Source organism: Podarcis bocagei (assembly GCF_964188305.1).
Source record: "Podarcis bocagei genome assembly, chromosome: 1".
Classification (NCBI taxonomy): Eukaryota; Metazoa; Chordata; class Lepidosauria; order Squamata; family Lacertidae; genus Podarcis; species Podarcis bocagei.
In genome coordinates, this window is record NC_138125.1 from 47,421,554 (window position 1) to 47,443,533 (window position 21,980).

At 41.9% G+C, this 21,980-nt stretch overlaps 1 protein-coding gene and 2 long non-coding RNA genes across 5 annotated transcripts; 2 read left to right on the plus strand and 1 right to left on the minus strand.

Moving 5' to 3' along the window:
* The first annotated feature begins 827 nt into the window (after positions 1–827).
* LOC308582951 lies at positions 828–2,184 on the plus strand. The gene is made up of 2 exons (XR_014005967.1): positions 828–2,026; positions 2,059–2,184. It is a non-coding gene; the product is annotated as an uncharacterized lncRNA (long non-coding RNA).
* Positions 2,185–5,513: 3,329 nt separating this feature from the next.
* Positions 5,514–19,550, minus strand: DCAF4 (DDB1 and CUL4 associated factor 4). 3 transcript variants are annotated; one of them, XM_081186255.1, is made up of 14 exons: positions 19,444–19,550; positions 17,516–17,668; positions 16,297–16,385; positions 13,616–13,773; positions 12,978–13,060; positions 11,455–11,557; positions 10,987–11,130; positions 10,172–10,221; positions 8,352–8,431; positions 7,571–7,666; positions 7,398–7,495; positions 6,859–7,035; positions 6,624–6,738; positions 5,514–5,954 (listed from the first exon to the last, which is right to left on the minus strand). In XM_081186255.1, the coding sequence occupies exons 2-14, from the start codon at positions 17,623–17,625 to the stop codon at positions 5,704–5,706; spliced, it is 1,554 nt and encodes a 517-aa protein (XP_081042381.1). In that variant the 5' UTR covers positions 17,626–17,668; positions 19,444–19,550; the 3' UTR covers positions 5,514–5,703. The 3 variants fall into 3 exon arrangements, with proteins under 3 accessions (XP_081042381.1, XP_081042380.1, XP_081042379.1); XM_081186254.1 differs by lacking the exon at positions 19,444–19,550 and adding an exon at positions 19,110–19,262; XM_081186253.1 differs by lacking the exon at positions 19,444–19,550 and adding an exon at positions 18,933–19,086.
* LOC308583014 lies at positions 13,780–16,061 on the plus strand. Its single transcript, XR_014005993.1, has 2 exons — positions 13,780–15,184; positions 15,917–16,061. It is a non-coding gene; the product is annotated as an uncharacterized lncRNA (long non-coding RNA).
* Positions 19,551–21,980: the final 2,430 nt, after the last annotated feature.

The window sequence follows — 21,980 nt, forward strand, 5'->3', positions numbered from 1 at the left end:
CAGTAGCAAACCAAACAAATCTAGAAAATTTCTAGCAAGAAACAAGACTTCAAACTACTGGGGCTCTCTGTGAGAAATACTATTGGTGGGATTCTGCTAACCTGCCACAGCTGTGGAAGCCCAGCACAAGGACTTTCAGAGTTTAGCGTTTACCTGCACCTAAGACATAAAGGAGTGTCTGCTGGTTCAGGCCAAGGGCCCATTTAGTCTAGTATCCTTTCCCCAATAGGAAGGGCCTGTCCACCCATTACCCTGAGGCAGTCACCATGGACAGCAGATCCGGAAAGGAAGGTGAAGGGATCCTTGTGAACCTTTGCCGCTCCTTTGTCTGTAAATATGTGCTGCTGCTGTCATCCCAGTTGCCCCCTGAGGGGGAACGGTCCCTCTGGTACCTCAGAACAGGAGCTCTGAAGAAGCTGTGAAGGCCCAGAAGCGCGTCACCCGCTGCCTCCTGAGTTTGTCCCCTGTGGCTGCTGCCTGGAAATAGCAAAGCCACTGCTGTCGCCATCTGCTCCTCTCCAACCTCCTTTCCCCCTCCTCATCACCTTCAGCACACTGAAGTGTCCCTGAGCCACCTCTGGTTGCCTCAAGTGGTGGCAAAGGTGGGGGACGTGCACCATTTTATGTTTTGCCTCAAGTGATTAAAAAGCCTGGGGCTGCCATTGCTGCATGTGTAAATACTTAAAAGAAAAGAAAAGACATTACTGAGGTATTTTTCCAGCCAAAGCCAGACCACCTCAAGTGAGCCATTGGAGCAGTTGTTTTGAATCAGTGTGCTGTGGCACCCTAGGGTGCCTTGAATGATGGTCGGGGTGCTGCGGGCAACACTGGCCTCTGTCCCTCTTTCCTTCCCTCCCTCCCTCCTCTGATGCCCTCTTGCGTCTCTGCCTCCCAAAGGCATGCATAGCTGTTTGTTGCAGAACCCCTGGCTACAAGCTCAGCAGGTGAACGGTGCCTCTGGGGCTGGCCAGGGGGTGCTTCCCAGGCCCTTGTGGGGCAGTGTGAGGAGGCACCTCTCTTTGGGGCAGGGGCGGCAGCTGTGGCTGCCCAGAGGACTCCCGAGGAAAGGGGGCTGAGGGAACACTCCACAAGGGAGGGTGTTCAAAAAGGGGTGAGGGGCTGCCAACTCTGCAGGCAAGGGCTGACATAACTGGGCTCCACAGGAAAGAAGGTAGTTGGTCAAGGGAGCCATGGACTCAAAAGAGGTTGAAAACCTCTGCATTAGAGGGATATGCCTAAGGGAGCCTGGGGGAAATGGCATTCATCTCCCTTAAAAAAAAAATTTATGACAAATAAGCAAATGTACCAGGCTAACATAACTATGAATGTCCAAATTAAGTTTAGTGTGCACAAAGTCAATAAAAGGAAGGCAAGATATCTGAAAAGCCTTCTCTCCTTCCCTTTCCACCTTGCTGCTTCCCATCTCCTAACTGGGATTTTATCAGTAAGAAGGGCTTATATGCCAAAAATATCAACCTTTGCCATGGACTTTAGTTACACCCTTTTCATAATCTCTTGACAAAAAGAGATGTGTGTATTGGTGCTAAATTAGTACAGCTAGGAGTAACTAGCACAAAAAAATACAAATATAAATTAGCAGATTTTTCAAACATATATACATAATTTTATTTGTATGGCACCTTTCCATAGTTGAAACTATGCTCATGGCAGCTTACAAAATGAAAAATACATAATTATTAAAAGTAGTCATAAACAATAAAACATCAAAAAGTACACAACCACATTAAAAAAAATCCATATAAATCATAACACCAACATAAAAATACAAAAAAAAGTAACAGCAACAACCCCCCACCCCCACCTCAGTCAGTCGAGCCCCAAAGTCTGTTCAGCGGCCTCAGCTTCTGTAGCTGAAGCCAGGTCCTCCCAGGCCAAGTGGGAAAAGGCTTGCAGGGCAGGGAACAGCTCTCCCAGGACTCACAGCCAGCATGGGAATTTAAATGGGAAGCCAAAAGTAGGTGTCTGCTCACAAAGGAATTGTCATACGATAATACAAATTACTGAAGTGTCTTTAGCTTGCCATTATAAAGAAAGTAGGAAAAGGTGATACACCCCTGCCAAACTGAAGTTTAAATCCCACATAGGTTTTGAATAAAATGAAATAAATATTCTTCACACACCATACCATAAAGAGCCCCACAAAATGGGATTTTCCTGGTTTACGTATTCTACAAGGCGCAGTGCATGGTTCACCCAGCACACAGGTGTGTTTCTCAGTCTGGGATCCGGCTGTAGTAAGATGAAGTAACCATGCCAAAACATACCAAAAAAAGTTACAAAATTAAAGGCTTCGAGTCAACTATTCCGTGACAAAGTTATCATTCGTTTCCAACGTGGCAGCTGGCGAATGGAAAGATAGGCTTAGATACTGGTTTAAAAAATGAAGCATTTCTTCTTTTGTTTACAATGAAGTATTTGAATTCAGCCTTCACTATATATTATTTCAATGTAAAGATTCAATGTATAATAAAAGAATTAATAAAGTCTGTTTTAGATTCAGTAAAAACAATCATATTTCCCACAAGCCTACTGTTCCCCTTCTGAAAAAGGTAACTGCAAGTCTTCCATTAATTGATTTATGGTGACACGTTTATGATTTCTCTACATGAAAGCACTGGGAAGGTCATCCAGAGAGTCTTCACTGTTGTGTCTTATCAGGATAGGGTTGCATTCCTCTCAAGGGGCAAGAATACAGTTTGGTGGTTCTCTTGGGCTCTGGAAGAGCCAGTGGCTAGGAGTGCCTGCTACCAGCTTAGGATTCAAGCTGAAGCAGAAACCTATCTGGAGAGGTTCACGGGCCAAAACAACAGGCCAACCACAAGAACTGGCCAAAGCCTTTTTAAAAAAGCAGATACCTGTCACCACCTCTAAGCAAAGCACTCCCGGTCATTCCCTGATCCCTCAGAATTACTAGGCAGTAGCAGGTGTGCTTTGCTGGAAATATTGCAGGAGGTTAAGATGCACAGGCTTCCGCCACCTGCAACACTCTCTTCCTTTCCAATCCTATAAAGTATTTTTATTTATTCATTCTACGTATTTCACTTTTCCTTTAAGGAGCGCAAGGTTTCTCCCACCCTCTAATCTTTGTCACAGGTTTGCGAGGCAGGTTAGATTAAGACAGTGACTGGCCCAGGGCAGGATTTCAACCCTGGCTACCCAGGACCTAGTCTACATGGGGAGTGGAGGCAGAAAGGAATAGCAAGCGCCAAGGAATCCCAATTAATAATAATAAAAGAAGAAGAAGGAATGGTGAGGGAACTTGGTGCACACTAAAGGGATGTCTGGGAGAGTCACATTCAGAACCTCCAGTCCAAAATATTTAATTTATTCCTGCTCGTCAAAAAAGCCTACAGTGTCTTAAAATATTTTGAACATGGAACAGACTCTCGGTTATGCTTATGAACAAAGTCACAAGTTATACAGTTCATTCAAAAGCATCATATTCCAGATTCTCCTTCTCCAGGGGGTTGAGGTGGTGGTTGCCTGTAGTGGTTCTCTTGGGCTCTGGAAGAGCCAGTGGCTAGGAGTGCCTGCTACCAGCTTAGGATTCAAGCTGAAGCAGAAACCTATCTGGAGAGGTTCACGGGCCAAAACAACAGGCCAACCACAAGAACTGGCCAAAGCCTTTTTAAAAAAGCAGATACCTGTCACCACCTCTAAGCAAAGCACTCCCGGTCATTCCCTGATCCCTCAGAATTACTAGGCAGTAGCAGGTGTGCTTTGCTGGAAATATTGCAGGAGGTTAAGATGCACAGGCTTCCGCCACCTGCAACACTCTCTTCCTTTCCAATCCTATAAAGTATTTTTATTTATTCATTCTACGTATTTCACTTTTCCTTTAAGGAGCGCAAGGTTTCTCCCACCCTCTAATCTTTGTCACAGGTTTGCGAGGCAGGTTAGATTAAGACAGTGACTGGCCCAGGGCAGGATTTCAACCCTGGCTACCCAGGACCTAGTCTACATGGGGAGTGGAGGCAGAAAGGAATAGCAAGCGCCAAGGAATCCCAATTAATAATAATAAAAGAAGAAGAAGGAATGGTGAGGGAACTTGGTGCACACTAAAGGGATGTCTGGGAGAGTCACATTCAGAACCTCCAGTCCAAAATATTTAATTTATTCCTGCTCGTCAAAAAAGCCTACAGTGTCTTAAAATATTTTGAACATGGAACAGACTCTCGGTTATGCTTATGAACAAAGTCACAAGTTATACAGTTCATTCAAAAGCATCATATTCCAGATTCTCCTTCTCCAGGGGGTTGAGGTGGTGGTTGCCTGTAGTATGAAATTACAGTTTTGACAACTGAGTAGGTATTTGTACACCTAAGTATCTTAAGGATTCAATGACCCACTTAAATGAAAATTGTTCCCTGCAATGAAACAGCCCAGCAGATCAGTCTTGAAATACTGTGCTGATCCTCATTGGTAAGGAAGGTTTTCACTTTACGTCTAGGAATAAGTGCCTTATATTGTTTTTGAATGCTAACTACAATATGTCATTAAGTCCCATTTGCCACTCCAGTGGAAAAGTTAACTCAATGAGTATACTCAAATCCACACCCCTGGGGGACCTTCAAATCAAATATATCTGCTAGCCATAAACATCTGTCATATCCTGTTCCAAACGCTCATTAAAACCATAGATGAGAACACCCAGAACTGCTTTCTTTTTGGAGCCTTTGAAAATGACGCTTAACAGTTATCTCAGCAAAAGCTGTGCTGATATTTCCAAAACTGTCTTCCAAGCCCCCAAAGGTGGGCAAGAGAGTCTCAATTTCTGTTCTGGTGTGGCGGCAGCCCTCTTTGGCAGCCATCTCTCACTCTTTACCCATTTTAGAATTGCAAGCTGCTATTGTGGATTAGGTGTCATCAGACATGCTGGTATCTGAGCTCCAAGTAAAATAATTAAATTCCTCCTTCAGCTGCTGTTGTCTTAAAAACCATACCACTTTTCCAGAGACTTTGCAAAAACATTTGTTATTGTGCTGGAATGGATCTGCGGTTTCAAATCCACCATCCACTAAGAACTTCAGTCTCCCTTTATTTTTTAAGAAACATTTTCATAGTGGAATGATGAAGATGCAGAATCACTAAAAACAGCAGCAGCAACAAATAACAAACTTTCGCTTAAATTCTTAAACATTTTGAGTTTAACACAAAAATCTTATCTAGATTTCAGTAAGCAAAGTTGCCAAAGAACAGTCAAAATAAAATATAAATCCACTTATTTTAAAAAAATGTAAAATGGTGGGCTGAACAGGTTAGGTTTAGCATAAATCTGCACGCACTTCTTTCCTATCCATCAAAGTAGAAAAATACTTTGGGAAGCAAGTATTTGTTGTGCTTGATTTATGTCACTTGAAATATCTCTTAGATAATTCTAGTTCTTGGGACGTTGGGAACACGAGCAGACCCACCTGAAAATACTGATTTTTTTATTCTATGAGCTTCAACATCTGAAGCTGACAATATGCAATAAAAATCAAAGAACTGTGTTTGAAAATAGCAAAAGCAACTAACTGCTCCCATAACCAGTTGACTTTATTCACAATATTCTGAAAAAATGAAAACTGAGGAAAAAAGTGTTCACGAAATAAGAAAATAAAGAATGTTAAAGGAAAGAACCACAGCCCATCTCCGTACACCAATATGCAGGGCAGACAGCCTCCACATTTTTGTTCTTCATCACTGAGGTGGAGTGGAAATGTCCGCTTCTTTGGCAGGCAGACAATATGGATCGTCTGTTTTATAGGAGAAATAATGGAGATCCTGTTTGACAGCCATAAGCAAGCCGGGAACCCCTCGGGCGCCTCCAAGGTGTGATGAAAACTCCACACTTGGGATGGAGTCAGTGGAAAATGGATGTGGAGAAGGGATAGTCCGTAGCAAATGAGCGTCTTGGAGACTCCAAATTCGTGTATAACAATCCTGACCCACTGAGGAAGGAAAAAACAAAAATTCTAGCACCAAACAGCCCATTGCGTCCATTTGTTGAAATACCTGTTACATTTACATCTCCCTGTCTCCTCAGTCATGCGAGGCTGCTTGCTGCAGCTGCAAGAGTTATGCCAGGAGGATGGGACTGATTGTGGATTTATGGAGATGGTGGCCAACAACATCAGAGGCCAAGGATAAAGCTCAGCCATTTGTGGAGAGTAAAACACAAGCCCAGGAAATACATATGTAGAAGAAAGCGCAAATGAATCTCCCAAAGAGGAGAAATTTTCTGAAAATTTGGGTCAGCAGACTAAACACATTTTGTGGAGTCCTGGGCATGTTTCCTGTCAGCTATTAAGATTTCTTCACAATTCAAATGCAGGACAGCATTATTTTCTATTTATAGGTTATATAAGTCCGTCTGAAACACTGGGCAGCTGCTGCCAGCCAGTGTGGACAACACTAAGGCAGATGGACCAATATTTTGACTTGGTACAGTTATTGTGAGTGAAATGCACTGGATCCAGTGGCTGAATAACGATGGAAAAACTCTCACTACCCTAGAGATATATAAAACATTTGTAAAAACAACTGCAGACAGCTTTGTCTCAACAGCCTTTTTTTTTTTTTTAGGCAAACTCCATTTTGTGCATGACCATGTGCCTTACCTGCTGTAAGAAGCCCTTCTTCCTCATTGACATGCAAAGGCAGAATGCTGTGTTCATTGTGATGACCGTGATATTCTTTCACACATTTTAGTTTTCTCAGATCCCAGAGTTTTATCTGTAAATGGACAGAGTAAGAGAACAAACACATCACTTAAAGGAAAACCCTCGGAATGCTTAGGCAAGGCAGTAAAAACAGTATTCATGGAATATTTCGTGAAACAAACTGGATCTCTACCCGGCCTGCCATGTCTGCAGCCAAGAGGTACTGCTCATCCTTCAGAAGATTCACAGATGTGACTGCCGAGTCATGAAACAGACGGAGGCTTTTCAACCCTTGCCCTGTATTCATGGGGCGGCGGATATCAATGCTGAAAATCTCCCCTGAACGGCAGCCATTATACAGCACTGGAGCCTATAAAAGCCAAAGAACAAATTCAGTGGATTTCAACACTGCCTTACTACTTGTACCCAAACCCTCCTTCTTGGGTAGCGAGGGGTTGTGTACCTGGGCTGTTCCCCCACCTCCATTTTATCCAAGCAACAACCATCTGAAATAAGCTACGTGATACCAACCAAAGAAAACCAGGCAAATTCAGTGACTAGGATCTGAACCCAGGTTTTCTCCACCAAAGCTCAGTGCTCTATCCACTACTCTATAGTACAACTTTACTGTATCCTCAAAGCTTGTTCAAGTTGAGTGGTGACAACATTAACCACAGAAATTCAGGGCTATCATTGCCTGGGTCTGCTTGTTGCACAAAAAGTCTCTCCTACCTGGGTGGCAAACTGCTGTGCGAGAGCATCACTGCTGATAGAAAATATCTGACGGTGACCAGTCACTGCATTGGTCACATGGACTTGTTGACTTAAACCTAAGATGAAACGAAATGTAAGCACCAGACAAGTAATTAGCTCCATAACGATAGTGGAAAAGTATTGCACCTTACCTGTGCTAAAGTAATTATCAGCCTGAGGATTCAGACACCAAGCACAGGACCAGGCTGTGGAGATCTTGAAGCTGCACAACATTCCAGGCTGGTCTCCTAAAAAGAAAAAGGAAGAAGCCATTAGGAAAGCATCCTCAACACCAGGTTTCTCCCAAAAACGGTATAGGGTACCTATCTTTTATTATTCACGCCTCTGTATCTTCAAAACATTCAAATGCAAAAAACACTTGAAGAGCTTCTGCTGCATTGAACTGCTTAACTGATGACCCAATGCCTGCTTTGCATGCTTGCCAGGGAGCAAGGCCATAATCCACTTAGACCAAAGCAGTCTCATTTACTTTAGTCAAACTGCTTTGAGGAAGAAGAAGAGGAGTTTGGATTTGATATCCCGCCCTTCACTCCCTTTAAGGAGTCTCAAAGCGGCTAACATTCTCTTTTCCCTGATGATGAATAAATTGCACAATGCATCCCTAAATCCCATCTTTTATAAGTATGCCCTCTACCCAAAGCATATGCTTGCCTCTTTCAGTGGCTGAACATTAGCAATGTGCTTCGGACATAATTTAAAAAACCATGTTCAATAAAGGGAGCAAAAGAGTTACCGACAGAAGGCTGACTAGTTACCTAAACTAAACCAACAAAAGCCAGAGGCCTGGACATAAGGCAATGTCAGTGTTATTCTTATAACACTCAGAAAAATCATACTTGGGAACTGTAAAACTGATATGTCTCATATACGATCTCCGCATGCCTAAGACTTCACCCAACAGATATACACTACCTGCATTAGAGTTATTGAACAAAGATGCTGGAAGCAGGCTGGCACAGCCGAGAGTTTCTGCAATACCCATGAGGCACAGCTTGATGGAGGTAGTTAAGGATATTAAAGAGACAATACAGACAGCTCTCACAGGAACAGAATGTGTCACTTTAAATCAGCCCAAGAGGCGGATCTGCCTCTGCCACAGTTGCACTAATAAATATTTCACTAGAAAACAGGAGATTTCAGAGCATTTCAAGATGTACTACATGCACTATCAAGAAAGCATCATAGATAAAAGTTTTAACTTACGGGGTTCCCAACCCCCATTTAAACCAATGTCTCCAATCTCTGCTCCCTACTTTTAGCATGGATACTAAGAATAAACAGAAGGAAAAAACAGATAAATGATGGAAGTCATGTTCCTCCTCTTTCTACCACAAAGCACAAAAACATTGCAGTAGCGTTACTTAATTTAAGTTCAAAGCCCCAGAACAGAAAACTGATTTTTCTAGAGTCATACTGAAGAGAACTTGATTTTCATGTTTTTTGGGAGGGGTCTAAATGGTGCACATCCTCCATACGTGCCTGGAGTTGTTCAGCAACCACCTGTTTAATCACCTTGCCCCAAAACAGAAGATTTGAGACTGGGTGATAGTTGGCCATACTGGCCAGGTCCAAAGATGTTTTTTAAGAAGCGGTTTAATAACTGCCACTTTCAGTGGGTCAGGGAAGGCTCCCTCACAGAGGAAAGCATTCACCACCCCGTGGAGCCCATCGCCCAGCCCGGCTCGCTTTTATGAGCCAGGATGGGCAAGGATCCAGGAGACATGTGGTTGGTTTCACTTGTCCAAGCAGCCTGTCCACATCCTCATTGGAATTGATCCCATGCAACATCACCAGACAGGACCCTAGCACTCTTCCACCCCAGTCTGGATCCCACCGTGGAGTCTACCTCTTTCTGAATCTGAGCGACTATCTGCAAAGAACTTTTCAAAATCATTGCAGGAGATAATTGAGGTCGTCACAAGGCCCTGGTGGTGAAGGTGGTTCCACTAGATCAGTGTTTCCCAACCTTTTTTGGGCAAAGGCACACTTGTTTGATGAAAAAAAACTCGAGGCACACCACCATTACAGCCCCGTGACGTCAGCGCGCAGTGTCACGTCGGGAGGGACGCACGAAAGTGTTTCAATTTTTTTCCCTCCCCCTTGCCGGGGAACCTCCAAGCTTTGGGGGTGGGGGGGGAGGAGGCAGCAAAGCGAGGCAGGAAGGAGAGCGCGGCTTGGCTGGGTGAGCTTTGGCAGGGGCAGGGAATGAGAGCCGCGAGGCGGGCGCTGCGGACGGAGGCGCTGCCCGCCGAGCTCGCAGGCAGCCAGACGGCGAGAGCCCCGCGCTGGGCGGCCTCTCCTCGCCACCGCCGCCCCGCCTCTCGCCGCCCGACTCGCCCGCCTCCCTCCAGGCAACATCTCGCGGCACACCAGGCAACATCTCGCGGCACACTAGTGTGCCGCGGAACAGTGGTTGGGAAACACTGCACTAGATTGTGAACCACTTGAAAAGAGTCTCCTCCTGCTGTTCTCTACAGATGCAATAGAGGCAATGAAGAAGGTCCTCTTCGCCGTCACTATCACCACTTGGTAGGCTCAACATTGAGCTCTAACCAGTGTTCGGTCTGACTCGGAATGAGTTTTCAGCCACCGGTGCTCTAGCAGTGTCAGTGATTGTTTCATCATCCTCATCTCCAGCAAAAACTACAGGGCCAGCCGGGCTTCATGCAATCAGAGAGGGTGCTTCGGAGCCAGACAGTCGATAGCATTTCATTTTTTTATAAGAAGGATATAACACATGGGAATCCGGATGACTTAGCGAGGCCCAACACACAGAATTCACCTTGAAAATAAACAAAAACAAAAAAACAGAAAATGCCTATTGGAACAAGGATATATGAATGCAGATAGATTAACTGAACAGGCTAGTGTTGAAAGTATAACCCTGCTCCCCCTGCCCCCTGAAAATGAATAGGAAGCTGAACACAATCTAGTTAATAAATGAGAATCCATAGATTTCATACAGATTGGCACAGCTCTTTAACCAGGCCTTTTAAACAATTTATGGCCTTTTAAAAGTGTGTTCGTGTGGGATGTGTGTAATTATTTCTTTTTTTAATGTTAGGCATTTTGTGTTTTTATACTGTGCACTACAATCTTTGGAAAAGGGTCCCTATGGTTATAAGGACTGATATTCCACCCTCCAAAAACTTGTTTAAGCAGAGATGAAACATGTTCCTAATGTCTGGTCTTGGTTTAGCAGTCTTGCAACTGAATTCTGAAAAGAGCTTCCATATTCAAACCACATATGAGTTACAATAATCTAACCTGGAACACAGATAACTGTGGCTAGGCTCTCACACAAGAGCAGACCAGCTTATGAGACCAGAGGCTTATCTAGTTCAACATCCCATGTCCCACAGCGGTCAAACCAGATGGCTATGGAAAGCCCGTAAGCAGAACACAAGTAAATTGGTCCTCTCCGAGTGTTGTTCCCCAGCAACTGATATTCAGAAATCTACTTAAGTGCTCCACATTTCTGCTTGGTCTCAATAGTTAGGGTTAAAGAGAATAAATAAATTCTAAACTTGAAAGGACAGAGCAGTACCTTGCGGTTTGTAAAATACAGGTTGTCGTACATTTCCACAGTAAGAGTATTCTTCCCCAAACCACTGAGGTTGACAATACCACATTTACATCCTCCATGCTCGACATCATTCACAGTGAATATTCTTTCAGAGGCACTGTCTGCCTGCAAAAGCAAGGTGTGAATTGCTGAGGGGTTACTTTTTCCCCAAGGAGGGCTCTTCCACTAATGAAGAAAATCGCAAGCTCATCTCAAAATGTTACAGAAAGTTTATCAGTTGCCAAATGCCCCCCTGCCACCCACCCTGCCCCAAGATCCAGCTAGTAGCTGCCATTCTTCCAAATGAATGGCAGAAGAATTTCTAAAGGTACCCATGGATGCATCTGGAAGAGATCCCTCTTGCTGTAAGATCACATTGCAACCTTAATACCAAGATAAATGACTGTCCTAACATAAGTAAAAAAACAAAACAAAACCCCTCCAACTTACCATTATCAATTTAAAATTGTTGCTTCCACAAATAGAGGAATCTGGGGTCTCAATTTCCAATTTCCTTCTCTGCATGCAATTCACTTTTAATTCATGGATCGACCTACGTAAGAACGAGGAAAAGAGAACAACCAAGGAAACTGGCATTTAATGTCAACAAGCCAGTATCAGTGCTAATAATCAAGTGTTATTTTAGAGTGATCAGATAAATTAAGAGTGCTGTCCTGTGGCCCCTGGAGATGGTGTAGCAGTGCTCATAGGACAGATCAGATCTAACCCTTCTACATAACAAACAGAACTGTGGGTCAGGGAGAACCAGTGTCAGAGCATCCTTCTCCAATGGCACCAGCTTCCTCTGACACCTTGGCCCAACATGATGCAGGGCCAAAAGGGTGAAGACATTTTAGGAAGCTGCTTGGGTCCCAAAGCCCTCCTGGTTTCCTGATAACATTCCAAAACTCGGAGATTTACATACACTTCTGAACTTTATCTAAATGTATCCAGCCCCTTGTTTCCAACAGGAGGAAAAACCAAAGTATTTTTAAAAATATTTTACACATGGTCATGGAAGGACTGCACTCTGTACTCCCTTCTATTCTGCCAGTGGAGTCTGACAAGGCATTAATAGATGGGTGGTTAAAATGCCTTCATATTTCCCCACCAACTAGCCATAGGATTGGTACCTGAATGTTCCCAAACCTATCATTTCCAGTGCAGAGTCCAATAGTGGAGTTGTGTTTTTTTTTGGGGGGGGGGAATAAATTGCAGTGTATTGCATATCAACATCAGTGAAATTCCATAGATGATATCCAGCGTTCACCATACTCAAAGGAGACTTAAGCCTGCTGATTTGAATAGGTGGTTCCTCCCCTATCTACTTGCCAGATGGATTGATCCCCCCCTTCACTGCTCTGGGGGCTTCACCTCCACCTCCCCACCAGTCAATTTCAGGTGGCATACAGTGGTGGGAGGAGAGACGAGGGAAAGCCCCATCATGCAAGTGGAAGCTGTCTCATAGGGCTTTTGCTGATGAGGTTTGTAAGGTGAATCGCGCAAATGCATTTACAAGCGAGTTAGTTGGATATCACCCTCAGTGACAGCAGCAATTAGACTGTTTAGCTGAAATAAAATCTAGTCTAATAAAGGCTGCCCTTTGGGAGGAAGGACGGGATAAAAATGGAGTATAAGTAACTTATATACAAGAACTACACATTGTTTTTAAAGTACCATGAACAGAGAAAGATTACCATTTGATCAAAAAAGTACTTTGATAACCATCTTTTCCACCAAATCAAGCAAAAGAGGTTTTAGGTAGGCTGCAAACCAAATAAATGCGAAAGGTATGTTGTAGATCCATCCTCCATATACTGTAGAATCTGATACAAATAAACCCATAAGCAACAATGTATATTCAGTAATTGGGCACCTTGTAGTCCACTCTGGCCTGTTAGAGAAGTTCCCCTTTTCCACAGAGCTTAAGAGAAAGAGCTTTGCAACATAAAAGGAATGTTAAATCATCTTACCTGCGATAGTTGATAGAGCTAGGCAAACCTAACTGCCTCTTGCGTAAAACGATTGAAGAGTTCAGCCCAGACCTGGATGCTTTCTGTTTAAAAATGGTGAAAGTGCACAATCATGTTCCTTGTGCTTAAAAAATCATGGGCTGAATCCAACAAAACCATAAGCAGAACTATCACACAATGGAATTTCCCAACCTCCACATGTGTGTTTGAGTACACACAAACGCCGTCCTGCTCTGGAGGAATGGGGGAACTCCCAAAGCAGTTTTTTTTTTGGGGGGGGGACACTTTCAGAAGGACAAAGGGTAGGAAGTTCCATTGCACCACTGGAAGTTGTTCATCCAATGACCTCATTGAATACAACTCCATGAACTCTTCATGTACAATTGTCACTCTTACATCGAGCAAGTGTGTGGAAGTCACATAATCTTGTTCTATGCTTAATCAAATGACTAATGTAAGCTTTCAATTTATGAATTAAAGCTTGAACAATAAGATTTTCATACGTAAGAGAAACGTGTAAACTTAAATCAGAAACCAGTATCCGGCATAGAATTACGTACCCTTAAAGCAGCTGGTGGCAATGACCTTACGCGTTAAGCGAACCTAATTTGAGAGAATAATTAAGTGCAACAGCTCACCTTCATGCATTTTTCTTCCTCCTCCAAGAGCTTTAGCCTTTGACTCTCCATCCTTCTGTGCTGAATACTTTCATTGGTGAGAGGGTTGCTGTTGTTATGCCCAGGAAGCAAGCGAAAGTAGCGGTTCCTTTCAGGATCGTAGTAAAATCCTGGTAATTCTTAAAAAGAAATCAAACACTGTTAGCAGAACCCTCTTCCATCCTCCCCATAACAAGGGACAAACATTTGTAGGACTTCATACAATTACTTTCTGGAGTAGGAAAAGCATCCACCATTGCAGTTTAACACAAGGAAGTAGTTGGTAGTTCTCTTACAAATAAATATAAAAACTCAGTGCCAAGGACAACTGTAGCTACTTACAGGGTGGATTTGATTTAAATCATGATTTAAATCACTAGCCAGTAAGACTTGATTTAAATAGGATGGCTGCATCCATGAGGAACTAAAAAAAATGCTCAGGATATCTTTAGGGGAAAAACCCGAGTCATTCTTACTAAGTATAGTAGGAGATGAGATACCACAAGGAAGGAAAAAATTACTCTTTTATGCAACTGCAGCAGCCAGGTTACTCCTTGCAAAGAACTGGAAAGGAAATTATATACCCACAAAAGAGGATTGGCTATATAAATTAACAGAATTTATAGAACTGGCAAAATTAACTGCGGCAGTAAGATATCAAACACATCAGAAATTAAGGTCACAATGGTTATGGTTCGAAGAGTACATGAGCAAACACTGCTCTAAAGGTAACATGCTGGTATGTTTAGACTAAGCTCGTAAAGTTGTCTTGATAATATAATAGAATAGAATAGAATACTAAAAGAAATAATGTAGTGATACATTATTTGCAATGTAAATAAGAACTTGAATGAAAAAATGACAAGCACTAGTGGAGGGAAGTCACAAAGGTGTATCCACCTATTTTATGTACTTCTTTCTTACCTTAATTTTTTTCTTTTGTTTTTCTTTTTATCCTTTTTTCTTTTTGTTGTTATGTTATTATGGTTGTAAGTGTATGTGTATTAACATCTAATCAAATAATTTTTTTTAAAAAAAAGACTTGATTTAAATAATCTTTTTACAAAAAGACTCGTTCTTCCTGGTATAATCTTAATATTTACAACCAGATGAAGCTCTCATTTTTGGAATAATAAATTTTCAGAGCAGTTTTTACTGTTATAGCAAAAATTACTGATTTGGTTATACTATTAGAAATACATAGGTAAGTATGAAATTATTGTGAGTTTTAATAATTTAACTATTTATATTTGGACAACTTTTCTGCTGTACTTTTTTGGAAGGAGAAAAATAACCACTTCCTTAATAACAATTTAAACAATTTATTTAACTAAAACAGTAACATTATAGCATATGCATCCATGTTTGTTAACTGATGTGGTTAAACAACAGACTTGTACAATTATTACACAAAGATCCCAAGACTTGCGGAGCTTTCTGCTCACGAGGTTGCACTTTCATTTTTACAGCTTCACACTTAGCTACTTGTGCAGATCTATTCCACTCCAAACAATCTATTCATTGGACCTCTTGGAACTCAGCATTTAAGAGGTATGGGATTGATTCTGTGCATGTAAATTTGGAAAGGAACAATAGGATTAAGTTTTTTTCCTCAACTCTGTATGTTTATAACATTTTTCCTATGAAGAAAAGGCATGTTATATCTGCAGACACAAATTCACACTTCTGAGAACTGCAAAAACAAGCATCTGTGATAATACCTTCTTGTTAGAAAACTGCCCCAAATAATCTCTGGAAGAGCATGACATTGTGAATGGATTAATGAAATTCATTTACCAAAAATTTTAAACATTGCATATAAAGCCTCATGCTACATAATTAAAAGCAGATCCTTATTCGAAAACTATCTTTAGAAAGATTTTTCCTCCAAAAGCATTTTATTTTTAAAAATCATTTTTTTCTATTTTTTAAATCACTGATTTGTATCCACCTTGGCTATTTACAATGAAAGCAGCAAATCAAAGTTACTGCATTCACCAACTGGAATAGAGACAGCATAGTCATTCTTTAAGATTACTTTAACTTTGCAGACAACTTTTTTAGCACATTATGCTCACAGTCACCAAAAGGCTTCAGGGAGGTTAACTCCTTTTACAATATGAACATGTATTATTGCTCTGGACAGATGTATCTGATTTCTATCTGACCAGATATGGCAGTCGTCCCCCACTCATCCCTGTTGACATTGCTAGAATGTGAGAATCTTTAAACTGTGTATTAACCCTATGAATTTAGTAATGGAATTATTTGTCAATCATGCAGGTTGATGCAGCAGGGCAGTTCTTCTGTACAGAAATGAAGATGGAAACCTCACTCTCAGTTGCTGAAGTTGACAACATGTCTGGCAGATGCACCCTAAAGAAACCTGTATTAATAAAGATGGCATGGCAAGGCCTTGAAATACTCATTTATGTGAATTATGTTTGAAAAAAATGTTTATATATTTATCGTTTGAAAAAAAGATTTGACTTCAAGAAAGCCGCTACTTTCCATTTGTCAATTTAACTTGTCAATATTTTAAAACTGATTAAAATATTCCTTAGACACAGGCGGCAGGCACCCTTTGAAAAGTTGAGTGACAATACATGTCAAAGGTCTCAAACTCATGAAAGCAGTGGGAACTTTCTTGGTAAATTCCTTACCAGGTGGTGGCATGTTCGAGAGTATTTCAGCTAATGCAGCGGAGGGAGATTCATCTTCGCCAGTGTCTGGGTGCAGTGGTGGTTCTTGTCTATAAGAAGGAGATACATAAGTAAGAAAGATTCCATAAAATATTTGGTGGGTTAAATATTAAACAAGTACAAATATCGAATTAACTATCAGTGAAAAGGTTAAGAGTGAATAAAAAAGCAGAAAACTAATTTCAAGAAATGTCGTTACCCTGAGCAATATAAAGCCACCTACCCCAGTGTTCTATTGGGGAACTCTGAACTTTTGTTGGGGGACGCTGAGGAAGAGAACGGAATAAGAAAAGGGAACATGTCCCGCTTTCTCTCTCTCTCTCTCCCGCTATTACATTTCTTTTCCCTCCCGCATTGCAAAAATGCCTCACCTCTCAGTATAATACTCAAATTCCACCTCGTCCAATATCCCCCTGGATCTTTCATTTCCAAGTCCTCCTACAACACTGCTTACAATAACCAAATGTTAAGTCCCATGGTCTACTCTATCCCAATATAGGAATCAATTTTACTATGTGTATGCAGTTTATAGACAGATTACCTAATCTCTACAGAGTTATCCAGAGCAACATACATACTGCAGATAATTTACTACTGACTCGGAGTGACGTCCACACAAACATTAGTTAGTTTGCTATCTGTTTTAATAGGGCAATCAAAAAATTAGCCATTTTCATCTAAAAGGCATATATCACATATGAACTGTGAACAAAAAATTAACATAAAACCCTAAAGACCTTCTTAGATAATGCTTAAGGGCCAAAACGCTTCATTGTTTATATATTTATTTTATTAAAAAAATACTTGTATACTTCAAATTCATAAAAACAATGAAAGCGGTTTACAGCAATTATACGTACAAATTGAAATCACATAAAATTTAAAATTATAGAAAATATTTTAAATTGTCTGCATATTTATTATTACTTTTCTTAACTATCTGCATATTTATTTCTGTAAACCACTGTAGAAAGTGCATGAAAAAAATTAATGTTTCAGTTTTTCTGCTTCCTCCAATGGACACCGACACTGATGTTCTGCAGCACTGAGTTGCAAACTGAGTGCGGCAGGGCAACTATTGTGCCAATATTTAAGCGTGGACTTTCACTGTAAATATCCAAGACTCATCCATTCTATTTAAAGCATTAATCCTTAAAAATTTGAAACTATCATCACCTACCCTAGCCTTGCTGAAGAGGTCCAGCGGTGGCGTATCCTCCAAGTCTGATTGGGACCTGGCCTTCGATTGTCTCGCCAGCAGATTCTGCCTCGCCAACAGTTTCGTTTCATTCCGTGCACTGTACAGCACAACTTTCAGCAGTTTTGAAGAGCTCTACACAAATAACACCTCAATTCAGCTGCTTTAAATTCTGTGTTCATGGCCACATCATACACCCCGAAAGCACATGGCTTCCCCCAAAGAATCCTGGGAATGGTAGCGTGTTAAAGGCTGCTGAGAATTGTAGCTCCCCCAGGATTCTTTGGGGAAATTACTTCAAAAAGTAGTTTGTGATACAGTGGTGCCTCTGGTTACGTACTTAATTCGTTCTGGAGGTCCGTTCTTAACCTGAAACTGTTCTTAACCTGAAGCACCACTTTAGCTAATGGGGCCTCCCGCCCCCGCCGCACAATTTCTGTTCTCATCCTGAAGCACTGTACATACTGTACATACCACTGTACATACAACATGTGTTCTTCAACTTAAAAAACACAAAATAAGGAAAGAAGTCCACCGGGCTAGCAGTAAAACCAGAGCTCCAGTAAAGCAACTCTCTGGATCCTAGCCGCTGCACAATAACATTCATCCAACTTACTCTCTGATTCATTTAAGACAGCATGTGAAACCCGTAACAAGCTTTCTGTTAGGATATAGGTATTGGCTATTCCTACTACTGGTTAGTTTTGTCTTAGTATTATTAGCCTTGTACTGCAATTGTGTTGTTAGGCCGACTTTAATGGAAACTGTTTCTATACCGGCTTTCATGGAAGTTGTTTATTTTTATACAAGCCAGACTATCTGAAGAAATGTGCATGCACCCGAAAGCTCATACCAATAACAAACTTAGTTGGTCTCTAAGGTGCTACTGGAAGTATTTTTTTATACTTCCATATAAAAAAAGACCAACACGGCTACTACCTGTAACTATTATTTTTATGGTTAGATTAAGTCAAGGGTCTCTTTAAGAGGAAGAAAGGCTATCCAACCCAACAATTAAAATGAATTTTATTATTACAGTCACAGACCAGTTCCGGCTCACTTACAAGATCAGAAAAATCATAAAACACAACAGGAATATATTGAATTGCAACTGGGTTTAACAGAGACCATTCAGATTTAGCAGCAGTTAAGAATATACATTAAATCTTGACCACTAAAATATAAGCTAAAATTATCATAACCCAACCAAAATCTAACCCACAGCTAAAGTCAGAGGAGAAAAAACAGCCAATTTGTGCCGAGGGGGCCGTAGCGGCCAACCGGGTGCCTGTGGGAAGTCCACAAAGTCGGCAGCACACGGCGCCTCTGACCTTCCCGCTTCAAGGAGTGAAGCAAAGACCCATAACTTCCCGCTCCCCCCCCCCGGACTCCGTCCTACCAGCCTCAAGCAGCAGCCGTCAGCAGCCTCCTTCCTTCCAGCTCCGTTTCCCTCAAAACTCTGGAAGTGGTCAAGGAGTCGCTGCTACTCCTGCCTCTCCTCCTCCCAGCTTCTGCTCCTCCTCCTCCCAGCTCCTCCCTCTGCTAGCGACCACATGCGCGCGCACGCATATCCCACCTAATCTTTGATCTTCAAGGTTCCAGACACCTCCAGCAGCGACGTGGCAGGAAAAACTGCTCTCTGCCTCGCCCCCCGCCCCCCCCCGCCGCCCGTTCACTCGGAAGCTTTAAGCTACTTCGACTCAGCACTTCCTTCAGCTTCCCCCTTCACAACTGCTCTTTCATTGGTTCCCTTCCTCGTCCCGCCTCTCCGCCCGCCCGAGGCTTTCAATTGGTCGAATCGGGGTGCCGATCATATGCCGTTTTGTTTTCCTCGCCGGGAGAGAGAGAGAGATCCAGAGCGGCCGGACTATGTATCTCCAATGCCTCTCCCCGCGTCCCCTCCGCCCAACCTCACTCGCGTGCGGTCCTCCTGCCTCGCTGATGGTCACGTGACTGTTTGGCGGCGGGGAAGGGGTTACTGTATTGTCTGTTCAGAAGAAGTAGGCGGGGCGCGGAGGATTCTCTGGCCACGCGACGAACCCGTGTGGGCGTGGCTTCGAGCAACTCGTAGAAACGGGTTGAGGAAACGGCGTCCCGCCGTCGGGAGAAGTTTTTGGTTTTGGTTTTACCTCAGAGATGCGCTGTTGCTCGCCCGGGAGGCGCGGGCATCGAGAGCTCAGCTCTTTCTCTTGAAAGCCTAGTGTTAAGATAGAAATAGTACAATTAGGGAGAAGTAAATCCTTTAAAAAAAAAAAAGATTTTATTTATACTTTTCAAGTTTATACATTTCATTAGTTTTACAATCAATTTAACATTTCAAAGTTTGACTTCCTTCCCCCCTCTTTCCCCCCTTTTAAAAATACCTTCCAAATTCATTTAATTTGCTCATTTAATTATTTACTTTCAATATATACCCTTATGAAACTGCAAATAAATCCTTGGGACTGCTAAGTAAATCCTAGGACAGCTAATGTATATATGAAATAGATCATAGAGCTGACTTCAGGGGAGTCTTGACTTAATTGAATGCCACCCATAAGTATATATACTGGGTTGAATTCTGTGGAACTTCTATATAGCAATACAGTGAAAATCCTACTGGCTACACAAAATTGGGATGGATTTAATCCTTTAAATTAGTGTTGTTTGGTATGGATATTGGGTGAGTTCTAGCTTGAGGAATTTTGGACTTTAGTTGCACCAGTCAGTGATTACAGTGGTACCTCTGGATACGAACGGGATCCGTTCCGGAGCCCCGTTCGCATCCAGAAGCAATCGTAACTAGCGATGGCACACCTTGCTGTTCTTTTGTGTTCTGACCACTCCAAGCTATTTTTTAGGTAGGGGGATATGAGGTGGGGAAACCCCATTGCATTAGTGGAGATCCTTGTATGGGCTTCTGCTAGCACGTTCAGTTACTTTAATTCAGTCTGTTTTGTTTAATCATGATTCTGAAATGTGTGGCGTTACTGTGCTGTGAAGTCTTAATTGTCTCATATAAAGATTTTACATTTTGCCCTAATGAATTATTTGGCAATTCAGGAATTCTTGTTTCTTTCTATTGTTTCCCTATTTCCCAGTGTTGGGCCAAAGTTTGTCAAACTTTTAAATCCATAATTACTAGTACTGCACATGATTACTAGTACATCTGCTCATTTATTTTAAATAAGTAACATTTTTAACACTGAATGAGGTGTGGGTTTTTTTACAAGCTCAGTGTCAGGACTCATTCCAGCCAGTAGAGAGCAGCATTGCATTAACACAGTGTACTTACTTTTTCTGTTTTAATCAATGGCAAAGGAGCACATTCTTTTACAAATAAAACTTTACATTTGTTGTGAAGCAGTGTATGTTAGGACAATTCAAAAATCTTTTTGGAAGCGGTCACATACAGCACCATTTCTGTTGTCATACTGGCCTCTGGGTTGACTAGTAGAAGAAGTGGTGTTAAAATTAACATGCCGCATCGGTGAATTGGTTTTCTCTTTAAATTTACGGCTTGTGCTGTTGTTACCATCCCATTTATAGTTTAATCAGCTGGTATTATTACTAGTTATTATATATTTCTAATTTATATCCTGACCTCCCTCTCCAAATAGTGAAAGAATGGCTAGCAATAATAAAACTATGTAGAAACAGTATAAAACAGCACAATAAACATATTGCAGGCAGCAGTTATACACTGTTTTTTAGCAAAAGCTACAGGGCTGAGCTTTTACGTAGTGAAACTGACCACTGAGCAAATGTTCTCCTTGCTAATCAGATGCTGATAGCCAAGAGTCAAGTGCTTGTCCCGCCCCAACCCCCAAGTACCAAGCAAAAAGTTTCACTTCTCCATCCAATGTTGCCAGGTAAAAATTCTTACAGCAGTAGCAGCATATTCTCCCCCGCAGCCAACCCAGAGGCAAAAACAGGCAGTCTGGTCTTATTACTAAATCCCTGGTCTCTGAGGCCCAAGATTCAGGCCAGGGCTTCATTTGCATGTTCCTCTGCATCTGGATGCAATTCTTCCATAGCAGATGTCCTCTCTGGAGAGATTCTCTTCCGAAAGTGGAGTCCCGTGCTAGCTCATAGCAGGAAAATAGCCAGCTAACTGATCTAGCAAAACCCCCACATGCTCATACTGATGAGCTTAATGCTGTTTTATGGGTGACGTTAAATCATATGGAGTGAATTCACCTCTTGGGATGTGTCTTGAACTTCTCACATGCAACTTCCCCGGTCTTGGACATTCTCATGTTTGAATGAACAGTCAATATTCATCTTCCCACCACTAAACTCCCATACTTCCTTTTAAAAGAAACAAAAGCAGCAACAGTATTTTTACTGAGCTTTTGAGAGTTGCAGCTAGTAAAAGTTACAGTGCATCTCCTTGGTTTCAATATATTGATGTTACATCCTGTTGCAATACTTTATGCACAGCCTTTGCTTCCATTTAAGCAATGGA

Coding starts and splice junctions, on each gene's coding strand:
- DCAF4 (XM_081186255.1), bottom strand. CDS start 17,625: ATGAAACGAAACTGTTGGCGAGGCAGAATCTGCTGGCGAGACAATCGA. Junction 7,036..7,397: donor CACAGCAGTTTGCCACCCAG/GTAGGAGAGACT, acceptor TGGCTTTTATAG/GCTCCAGTGCTGTATAATGG. Junction 5,955..6,623: donor AGAAGGGCTTCTTACAGCAG/GTAAGGCACATG, acceptor TTCCTTCCTCAG/TGGGTCAGGATTGTTATACA.